This window comes from Grammomys surdaster, unplaced genomic scaffold (genome assembly GCF_004785775.1).
Source record: "Grammomys surdaster isolate TR1022 unplaced genomic scaffold, NIH_TR_1.0 125276, whole genome shotgun sequence".
Lineage (NCBI taxonomy): Eukaryota > Metazoa > Chordata > Mammalia > Rodentia > Muridae > Grammomys > Grammomys surdaster.
Window position 1 is genome coordinate 610,342 of NW_021620156.1, and position 12,367 is coordinate 622,708.

The 12,367-nt window shown below is 35.8% G+C and overlaps 1 protein-coding gene across 1 annotated transcript in view; it reads right to left on the bottom strand.

Moving 5' to 3' along the window:
* LOC114637332 (vomeronasal type-2 receptor 116-like) overlaps positions 1–3,870 on the bottom strand; it is a 14,940-nt gene extending 11,070 nt beyond the window's left edge. The window contains exon 1 of the mRNA XM_028785565.1: positions 3,647–3,870. Within this exon, the coding sequence (XP_028641398.1) occupies positions 3,647–3,870 (224 nt within the window). The remainder of the gene's footprint in view (positions 1–3,646) is intronic.
* Positions 3,871–12,367: the final 8,497 nt, after the last annotated feature.

The window sequence follows — 12,367 nt, forward strand, 5'->3', positions numbered from 1 at the left end:
GGGAGGGAGGGAGGGGGGAGGGAGGGAGGGAGGGAGGGAGGGAGGGAGGGAGAGAGGGAGGGAGGGAGGAAGGGGGGAGGAAAAAAGGAAGAAGGAAAGAAGGGAAGAAGGAAGAGGGCATGGTCATAGAAGAGAAAAAACTACCCATCTGGTGGAGTTTTACTTAATTACAAATTCAGTGAAATTCACGAACAAAATTCACCACCAGTCTACCATATCAGGTTGGGGAAAGACAGGAGAATGAATAGAAATCTGCAACTGGAATGTTGGGCATATTCTATCATCCACTTTTGGACAGCTACTGAGGTTTAGAGCCTGCATACCATGAAGTTTATTTCTTTTAAACCCAAAAACATTTTCTTCAAAGTTAACAATAGAAAAAAGTCTTAATACCTAAAACCTTTGGAAACGAAAATCTAAAACCTACATGATGTTAAGCAGGTTGTATACATAGAAATAAAACATTTCAGAAATACATGAAGGACTAAAATGACTAAAATAAGAATGAAAGAGAGAAGCAATCAAAAAAGTTTTGTAAATATTTTCATCATTCTTTACATTTCAGAAAATATCAAAACACAACAGTGAAATTATTCCAATTACCTAAATGTTTGCCATGTGTGCATAAGAACATGAGTTCACTCTCCAGTACCCAATAGCAATAAAAAGCCAGATATGTAGGATTGCTGGTAAATCCTGGTAGTCAATTTTTCTGAATTTGAATTCAAATAAACCCATCAAATTGGAAGATTTTTAATTTTTTAGTGGTTTGATTGGATCATTTGCCATGAAAATCACCATAAATCTATGCAAAACTTTCCAGTGATAGCCCACATAAAGGGATATGGAAGAAGAAAATGTTATTACTTTGTAATGATCTATAATTATAGTTACATTTCCTTAACTCTATATGTAATGTTTAACTAATTAAGATAACCTGAAAGAAAATTCCAATGACAAAACTGAGATACAAGTTTCCTATCCCCACTGTGGGGCATTTCATCTAAGGTCCTTCCCTTTGAGAAAGGCCGTGTGTCAAGTGAGGGATGGGGTTGCCATCCCACAGTCAAAATTCTGACCTATAATTGTTCCAGTCTGAAAAAACTGGAGGGACAAAAATGCAGAAGAGCCTGAGGGAAAGGAGCTCCAGTGACAGGCTCAAAGTAGGATCCAGCTCAAGAGGAGGCCCCAATGCCTGACACAGTTACTGAGGCTATGGACTGCTCACAAAAAGGGAGTTATCATGAGTGCCATCAAATAGATCCAACATTCATCTGAAAGAGTCAGATGCAAATATTTACATCCAACTAATGATCACAAGCTTCTGATCCCTGTGGTTGAATTAGGGAAAAGCAGGACGAAGCTGAGGAGAAGGGCAACCCTGTAGGAGGGCCAGAATTCTCAATAAACATGGACACCCGAGATCTCTCAGACAGTGGACCATCAATCAGGCAGCATACAGCAGCTGATATGAGGTCCCTAACAAATATAAAGCAGAGGACTGCTGGATCTGTGTTCAGTCAGAGAAGAGTCACCTAATGAACTTCAAGAGACTGAAGGCCCCAGGGAGCGGAGAGGTCTGGTGGGTTGGGTACATCCTTGTTGGAGACAGGAGGATGGGGAGGAGGAATGGGATAGGGAACAGTCAAACTGCAAGGCGGATAAATTCTGGCATGTAAAAAATAAAAGATTAAATGCAATTAAAAAAAGAAAGAAAATTGTACTAAACAAAATCCTAATGCAACAAAACATGATTTAACCCCACATTATCTTTTGTAATCTTTATCATTACAATGAATAAAGTTATACATATTGAAAAATGAGAAAAATACATTGAAGAGACAGAGGGTGAGGCATAACAATTACACATACACACAGAAGAATAGAACACCACATTAAAAACATATAAAGTATATACACCTAAATAAAAACTTAATCAGAAACACAGCAGAATTTTATATATATATATATATATATATATATATATATATATATATATATACACACATATATGTTTAAGTGCTACATCATATAAAAATAGTGTACTGAGAATCATGTTGTATAAGAATCTATGTTAACTTTTTAGAATCATAATAACATTAACTTATCATGTAGATTTATTTTCCAATTTCATGACAAGTTAAATCATTGTGTTTCCACTCTCCTGTTGGATGTAGGAGACAAGTTAACCATTAAAAAGTTCATGTAACAGTAAGTATACCCTTTGCAGACATATAATCAATGCTGCAAAATTCAGAGTACATTCCATACTGAGGCACAGTGGAGCCTGAGCTGGTGATATGGGAGAACACAGAAAAGGAACATCACAGAAAATTTTACAAACTAAGCTGTTGGAGAGCTTTCATTACCATCCAATGTTTCCAAAGCTGATAGACAGTAGAAAATAACTTTGTAAATATATCCTAGATTAAATATGGTTCCTGCTGAATAGAAAAAATGAAAATTATTCCATCTAGACAACAAATATTGAATTTTTATGATGATGTTTGCTATGTCAACTGCAAATAAAACATGTTCAAACATCTTCAACATTGAATGACTTTTCACATCTGAAAACGTTCCACCAAAATTGCATGAGTTGCTGATTTACTACCCCACAAAAGCTTCAGCCAAAATTCAGTAATTTCAAAATGACCACACACAGTCCACTTTCACATGTATGTTTCCATTGATAAATTGCCATCCACTAACTCTCAGCATTGCTGTGATTGGGTTTTCTAATTTTCTCTATTATTAACAGAAGAATGCAAACAATGTTCTTCCCTTTCAGACCCCTATTGTATGGATATCTAATGTTGTGGGAATGTCTGTATAAAGTACACCATCTTTTATTTAAAAAACGAAAATAAGATGATTATGTCCATTTAACTGAAACAATAAATTTCAAATAGACTTGTCTTACACTGTCCCATAACCTTGAGGGATTCAGACATTCTAAAAGAAACATCTTTGTATGGGTATCACTTTATTAAATGTGTATTGGTAATGTATTAATAATGAAAGAAAACAGTGAAACTGACACACTTGGAGCCAAGATATAAATATTGTGAAATTATCAGAGAATGAAGGTGATAATTAAACAAACCTTTAAAGGCAACTATCTGAGACAGGTGAAGGTATCTTTGCAAATGTGAGGTGTTCTCAACTACTGACATTCTGATTCCTTCAAATCAGCCCCATTTAACACAGGTTAACATAGTGTTGCTTAATCATTATACCAGACATTCAGGAGTCAAAGTTGTTTTTAGTGGGATCACTTTTTTATACAGAAAAATAACTCAACTTCCAGAATCCTCCTGAAAAACTGGATCACTCTTTAACTGAATGTTTCTTCTTCTGAACATCTATTTTTGAAAATATCTAAGTGATGTGGTGCTGTAGACTGGCTAAGAGTAAGAGATTCCAGTTATAATATGTAAAAACTAAAGTTAATACAATAAAAATCTTTCATTCTCATGAGAAGAAAATTCTTCAGGAAAATATAATTCAAGAAGGTATTTCAGAGTTGGAGATAAGAATTGTCATAATGAAAAATGCAGGTAATAATCAAGTTTGATTCCATATATATCCTTACTCAAATGAATTCTCAATTATGAAAATTTGTAACTAGAAAAAAATCACTTACTGTAGGTAAAAATCCTTGTAGTAGTTCACTACATTTCCATGAGGAGTTTTGTTTGCAGTGTAGAAAGTATGAAGTGGGAAAAAAGCACCAATTACCACATCTCCTTCACAGTGAAAATTCTCTTTGAATCTGAAATAGCACTCAGAAAATTGAAAGGCACATTCAACATTGGGAATCTGCATAGACCATGGAATAAAAACACAGAACATCCTATTAACATACATGTCTCTTCAGCTGTTAGTCTGATAGCTGTATACCTTGCAGTGACCAGAAATTATATAGTCAGCTCACATTTTGTAAGTATGTGTACTGCTAACTTTGTTAATAAGTGAAACTGTCACACTAATCACCCAAGTTCTTTCTGAATTATCTTCCACGGCCACTGAGAATTCAAAAACATTTTCTTCCCTTAGGCTCTGCATCTGAGGTCTCATGTTTAAGTGGAAAACAAGCTGGAAATACATTTGTAGACCTTCTATAGCCGAAGGCACTGTGATTTCAGCAGACAACAGAAAGAAATAGCTCAGAGATTAATTACTCTTGTACTGATTTAGCTAAAAATGTAAAGCAGTAAACTTTATATGAAAACAACTGAAGATGATGTAAAAAGTGCTATGCTAGACAAAAGAAAAAATATACAAGAAGAGCCATGATAGGCCTAATAAATTAAGTGCCATAATGCTTAATAAAACCAAAGAGTGTCAGTATCAGTTTTCCTTTTCCAGTTTGGAGGAGTCTTAGTATGATATATATGTCTATATGCCACTATTATGTATAGCCTAAATCAAGAAATTTATTTTTCACTTTGAGTAAACCAATGGTCCTACTAAATTCAGCAATTCAAAATGAGATATGACATTACAGTGAAGAAATCACATTTCCTGTTGATATTTTGAGCTTTGAGCTCCTGAACTACTGATTTTCTTTTTCATCCTTAGAAAAATCATTGAACAGATACGTTGTCATAATCCATCCCTACAACTACACCAGTGGGTTTACATAATATTAATCTTTTTATAAATGATTAATTATAAAAAAGTCTCTCCCAATAAAACCTAGTACATGAAAACCATCTTAATATATCCTATTACTCAATAATAGAAAGATACTATCAGGAATAAGGCTCCATTTCTTAGTAGACAGAAGAAAATTAGAACAGTGAATACATTTGACATTAAACTGTAACAATTCATGCATGCTCCAAGCAATAAATAAACACCTTTAGAATGAATGGGAAACTGGAGTGAAAGAAATTCCAGCAGAGGCAACAAAAATAATAGTATAATAAGAAATATAAATTTGTCAAACTGAAGAATGTTCCTCTTTTTTTAGATGGACAAGGCTTAAAGAGTCAAAGTACAGTAACTACAGCCTCAATAAACTTATGTGCTATGAAAACATGCAAAGAAACCAGCTGCTCAAAAAGTTTGATTCAGTAAATCAGCAATCCAGTTTCATTGTGGGTCATGTAGAAATCCTATATCTTAATTCAGATCTCACTCACCCTTTAGAGATTATATAACCAGTCCTAAATAAGACTTATGTAAATTGTATTTAATAAGGAATATTTAAATAAAACTTTAATAAGAACGTCTACAAAGCTGGAGTAAAAAAAGATTCTTTTATGCAGGATGACTATAAAACTAAAAGGTTTATGTGTTTGATTAATGTCCTGGTCAAAAAATAGAGCAAGCACTGAATCCATTTTTCATGTTGATTTTCTGATATATAAGTTTCACAGTTTATATTGAATGGTTCTAAAAACTAATATGTGAATTACTGACTGAGCCAAAACTGTCTATAAGAAAAATATACAGTGCAAACTTGCTGTTAATTATTTGTTTTTTAAGTCCAAATATAGAAGAAAAGGAAATTAGTAAGTAAATAATATGAAATTGACAGTGGTATATAAGCTCAAACCCATTTATTTATTTATTTATTTATTTACTTATTTATTTATTATCTATCTACCTATCTATCTATCTATCTATCTATCTATCTATTTTGCAGCTCTGGCTGTTCTGGAACAGAGTGTGTAAACCAGACTAGCTTAAAACTTACAGAGATCTGCTTGCATCTGTCTCCTGAGCACTGAAATTAAGGGCCTGTACCACTACACTTGACTCCAAATTCTCATTTTTTTATTTTTGATGTTTAATGACACAAAGGTACGCTATTTGGAACCTTTTACAGGACTCTATAGGTAAATCACAATGCAAATTTATGACATATTTTTAGCATCATCTAAAGAAATTCATTTGGAAGCTAGAACTTGACCAGATATTTCACCTTAGTGGAAATAGAACATTTGAACGTAAGCCACAAAGTTACAATGTAGCTGAGCTGCCCACCATGGTCTAGGTGTTATCTAATTCACATAGTACACATAAACAGCAGAAATCTATTATTAAATGGAAGTGGTATGTGTGATTCAGCCTAAAAATCTCCTAAAAATCCAAATAAATTACACGAGAAAGTTGCCCAAATGCCTGTGGTTTCTACTCCCTTTACAATTCCATCTTTCCCAAAGCATGCCTTGTATCAGTTGACTGAGGAAAAGAATACTAAGGCTGGTTTTACTGATGGTTTTGCATCTTATGCAGGTACTACACAGAAGTGGATAGCTATAGTATTATAATTCTGTTCTTCGACAACCCTGAAAGACACTGGAAATGAAAATCTTCTTAATGAGCATAACTTTTTGCAATACATATTGTGATACAGTTTATATGAAAGGAAAAATGGTCAGATGTGCAACTGTTCACTGATTCATGAACTGTGTGTGCCCAGTGGATTGTCTAGATGGTCAAGGATTTGTAAAGACCAGGATTAGAAAAATTATGACACAGACATCTGTGGAAGGAATATATGGATACATCTTCAAAAAGGATATAAAGATATCTATGTTTCATGGATATGCTCAACAGAATATGACTTCATCAAATGAGGATTTCAATATCCAAACAGATATATGACATATCTGTGGATTGACAGCCTCTTTTCCTAATTATCCCTCTCAATGACCAATAAGCTCATGAACAAAATGGCCATGATGACAAAGACTGAGATTATACATGGTCTAAACAACACTGATTTCCATTCGTCAAGGTTTACCTGGCTGTCAGTCATTTCTCCAGTCTTTGCTCCATTTTTTGTCCTTTTATTTCTTTTAGACAAAACAATTCTAGGTCAAAATTTTTGAAGAAGTATTCATGTCCTCATCCCTCCCTTAAGGGTCCTATCTAACTATTGGAGGTGATTCCTTCACATTCCATATCCCTTACTGTTGGTCACTGCAGATAAATTTAAATAAAATCTGGTATAGAGCTAAATAGAGAATTCAAAATAGAGGAAACTCAAATGACTGAAAAGCACATAAAGAAATGTTCTAAGTCCTTAGTCATCAGGGAAAGGCAAATCAAAAGGACCCTGAAATTCTCTCCACCTTACACCAATCAGAATGACTAAGAGGTGACAGTACATGTTAATGAGGCTGTGGAAAAAGAACAGCACTCCGCCATTTCTGGTGGGATTGAAAACTAGTACAACAACTTTGAAAATCAATCTGGAGGTACCTCAGAAAATTCGAAGTAGATCTATGTGAAAACCCAGCTATATCAGTCTTGGACATATACCCAAAAGATGCCCCATCATGCCACAGGAGCACATGCTCCACTAGGTTCATAATGGCTTTATCTGTGATAGCCAGAAACTGGAAATAGCCCAGATGTCCCATAATGTATGAATAGACACAGAAAATGTGCTTTATTTATACAATGGGATACTATTAAACTATTAAGAACAAGGACCCTAACACATATACAGCAGAAGACTGGTCTAGCGTAAGTGGGAGAAGAGACAAGTAACACTTGAGGACAAAAGAGTAGGGAGCCCTGGCAGTAGGGTGTGGTGAGAACATTCTCTTGGATACAAGGGATGAGGTACTGTGGGAGGGTGGACTGGGACAGGAGCAAGGACTAGACTGTAAAAAAAAAAATCTAAACAAAAAAAAAGAAGAGGAAGAAGAGGAAGAAAAAGGGGAAGGGGGATGGGGAGAGGGAGGGAGAGGAGGAGGAGGAGAAGGAGGAGGAGAAGGAGGAGGAGGAGGAGGAGGAGGAGGAGGAGGAGGAGGAGGAGGAGAAGGAGAAGGAGAAGAATGCACTAGCTGGGGCTGGAGAGATGGCTAGGTGGTTAAAAGCACTGATTGCTCTTCCAGAAGTCCTTATTTCAATTCCCAGATACAACATGGTGGCTCATGACCATCTATAATGGGATCCGATGCCCTCTTCTGGTTTGTCTGAAGAGCTTGACAGTGTATTCACACCTATAAAATAAATAAATCTAAAAAAAATGTTTAAAACAAGACAAAACAAATATTGTGCAGCAGCCTTTATCATATAAGCAAAAATATTACAACTCAAACATACCATAGCATATAGAGTTTTCAGTAGGCAAATTTACAACTGTATTGATGATGTGGATCAAGAAATATTCACCTATGCTTGCGACCACTGCTACAATCCCATTGTCTTCTTATATCTTAATAAAGTGAGAGTCCTTTAAGTGTCTCCAATTATTATTCTAAATGACTTTATGACAATGTTGTATATAGCAGAGCTATTTTCTAGGCCTTCTAACTGGTCTTTAAATATTTTCTCTAAGTATACTAGTAGTCAAGTAAGAGAATTTCTACTTCATTAAGTATAAGTCATGAGTGAGTTCAGGCTTTAATTAACCAACCTGTGCAGCTGATAATGTCATTTCTACATTCTGAGAACACATTACTGAATGTAATTATCTTAGATAAAGAACAGAGGTGAAAAAAATGCTTCCTGATCTAATACCCATGTTTAAGCATCAGTCATGATCTAACACTGAGAGATTCAATCATGATTATTCTATTTTCTAGTGACGTAAATTGGCAAGACATTACCATGCCTTTAAGTCAAAGTTGTCTTCTCCAAGATTAAGCCTTGTTTTCTCAGTATAGATCCAATTATCATTACATATTTGTAAAAACAAAACAATACAAGCAAACAAGCAAGCAAACAAACAAACAAAAAATGATGGTAATGGAATACTCTCAGGAATATCTCTCCCTTTTTTATTTTAAGAACAAGACTGAACCTGTCTTAGGTTGCTCTGATAAGAATTCCTTCCTTACCTGTTATCGTGGAATATGCTTTATCAAAAGCAATACGTTTCTGTTTTAAGTTGGTAGGGCTCTGTACAGAATTTTACTCGTCATTGGCTTGTCAGCTTGTTAAATTAATAACTCTGTCTGGGGGGTCCATTTTCAGTTTCAAGCCATGTACTTCAGCTGCCAACATGTTGATGTTGTTAAAGAGAAGCTTTAACATGATGGGCAAGAACAAAATTATTCCCAGGACAAAACAATCTGGCATAATCAAGCTACATATGCCATTCTTGAAGCTTGACCAAAATGGAAATACTGACCTCAGGACATGGGTAATTTCATCAGCAGTATCTACAGCATAAAAGCTCAGCAGAGCAGCATTCTTTAAATTCATAAGCTCACTATGCAAAGTTAAAACATCCAGAGAGGTGTTAGAATTATGTCAAATACCCTGCAAGTGTTTTTAAACTTTTTCCTAATTATAATAACTGATTATAAATTTTAGTAGTAACACAAATCCATTGGTATTTAGCATGACACTTGAGATGGCTCCTTACTCTTAAACTCTGAACCTCTTTCCAGTAATTGAATAGGATAAAGGACATCTAACCATTTTTCCAAATGCTGATCTAAATCTTCAGTAATACTCAACACATTAGTAACATTTTTTATTTTTGCTAAATGATTAACAAAAGTAGCTGTCTTAACTTCTTGTGTCAAAGCAATTGCAGAAGCAGTGGTGCTAGTAATTAATGTAATTAAAGCTGTAATACAAGCAATAATCTATCCCACTACCCTCTTGCTTCTACTTAAAGCCTGGCTCATTGCTTCTGGTACTTGAAAGCTTTTTTCAGAATATCATGTTTCTGTGATACTCAGGGCAATAAAACAAAAGCTGGTTGATAGACCCCCATAATAGACATGCCAGGTTTCAACACACTAACACAATTAGAAAGGGTACAATCAATGCAACTTACATTAAATACTGTAGAATAAACAAAAGTAATTTTAACACAACAATTAAAAGAGCCTTAACACATGCACTAACACTTGTTTGAAATTCATATCATGCCCCAACTTTATCTCTTGCTAACATAACATCATAGAGAACTGCAGCTAACTTCCAAATATGTCTCTGAAAGTATACAAAACCAGCCTTATAAATGAAGACTTTTTTTTTCATTTTCTTTTTCTTTAAATTTAATTTAATTTAATTTATTTTATTTTTTATTTTTTTCTCAAATCATAATTAATTCACACAGGGATATAAACACAGAAAGGCAGGATGTGGGGAAGGGAATGACACTAGAGTGTGGGTGTTCAGGGGGAATACAGATATCTTCAGAACTGGGTTTCGGCTGGGTGAAGGTTCAAGGGACAAGTCACTATGACTCTGCCTATGACTCGCTTGTCCTTATCTAAGTTGGTATTGTCTGCCAAGGCTACCTATTTGCAAGGTCTATGACTACTCAGGCTTATAAATTTCCACAAAAGCTGCCTGTTGACATTAGCTTATAGCCATCTGTTTTAATATTTTTCCACTGAGACCCAAGACTTGGTGTTTGTATACATGAAGACTGTTATTCCAGTATTTGATTGATTTCTAGGCTAGTCCATGATTGAGTCCAAACAACTGGTCACCTTTAAGAATACAAGAGTCATTATAACTTCTCTTTTTGGTTCTCCATCCCACAAGGTCTAAAAATTTGAGGCAAGGCAGCTTGTTCCATCTGGAATATAGGCAAGCAAAGACAGATCAGGAAAATATACCAAATACAGCTTCCCAGTCACCCTTGTCAGGGTACTCAGCAAGCTTGCAGATCAACATCATTCTTTGTCCCAGCATCAGTATATCTCACCAATCACTCTGGCAGCCACCATGCTCCTTCAGAATCCTGCAGAAAAAAACACAAACATGCCCTCTTCCCCATATTAAATACCAACTGCTCTGAGTTCAGAGGATCATCTGGGATGAGTCAGAATACAGTGTCTTTCCAGGAACAGACATGCTAGAAATCTGCCCCAGCAGAAAAAAAGCATTGTTAAAGTTTTTAAATCTTTGGAAAGATACAATCAGCTAGATAAAAGGGGTCTAAAACATGTGTGTGAGGAATGAATATTTAACCTTTAAGCTTCATCCATAAAGAAATGGGGATTGTAGAGAGATGATAGTAGTGTAGAGACATGAAAAAGGAGAAATGGAAAACAAAGGGCTATGGAAAGGACAGTGAGCATATGTAGATATATATTTTATTTCCCAGTTGAAATTGCTATATTAGCAGCATACTGCTCTTGTATCTGTCTTTATAGCTATTTCTGAACTCTGGTTGGCTATTTTATCTCAGCAGTTCTTGCTTAAACTCCTCTCCTAGATTTTAATGTGGCTTCTTTGATCTTCTGACTGAATTTCTGTCCTTTTCCTCAATTCTACAATCTGTTCTAATCTTCTGAATTCTTCCTATTCTCTGGCTTCAACTGCCTCTCCTGCCCTGCTCTGAACTGCATGAACTAACAAATGAATCCATCTCCCCTGAATTCACTGATTCATAAGTAACTGAAAAGAACTGATTAGAGGTTGATTCATCTCTGAACTGCATTAAATCTAGTGTCTTGAATTCAATTCACAGAACTCACTGAACTGCCCTCCCCTACTATGACTTTGTTTGCAATTAAAGATGGGTACCAAATGTTTATTTGTATACTATCCAGAGGGATTACAGGTATTAAGAGCACCTCTGTATTTCAGAAAGATCACAAAGACTTAAGTCTTTGGATGGGATCATTTGCTATAATAACCATGTTACTACATTAAAATTTTTCTACAAGTGTAAGTTAGTTAAAAGGGAGCAAGATATATTTCTTTTTGTTTTAGTTGGATATTTTCTTTATTTATATTTCAAATGTTTTTCTCTTTCTAGATCTCCTCTTCTGAAGCCCCCTATCTCATACCTTTTTCCCCTGCCTCTGTGAGAGTGCTCCCCCTGCCCACACTCCTGTCTTCCTGAGCTCGTATTCCCCTACACTGGGGCATTAAACACCCTCAGGTCCAAGGGTCTATCCTCACACTGATGTTCAACAAGGTCACACTCTGCCATATATGTGACCGGAGCCATGGGTCCCTCCATGTGTACTCTTTGGTTGGTGGTCCAGCACCTGGGAGCTTGGGGAGCTCTGGCCAGATGATATTGTTGCTCCCTCCATGGGGCTGCAAAGCCCCTCAGTTCCTTCCTTGAGTCTCTTCTATAACACCTACATCAGAGACCCCATGATCAGTCCAACAGTTATCTGTGAGCATCCTCCTCTGTATTTGACAGTCTCTGGCAAAGCCTCTCAGGAGACAGCAATATCAGGTTTCCATCAGCATGTACTTCCCTGCATCCACAATAGCTTCAATGTTTAGTTACTGTATATGGGATGGATCTCCAGGTTGGCCAGTCTCTGGATGGCCTTTTCTTGAGTCTATGCTCCACACTTCTACTCCACATTTTCTCCTATAAGAGCTTTGTTTCCCCTTCTAAGAAGGAGTGAAATATCCACACTTTGGTCTACCTTATTCTTGAGCTTCATGTGGTCTGCGAATTGCA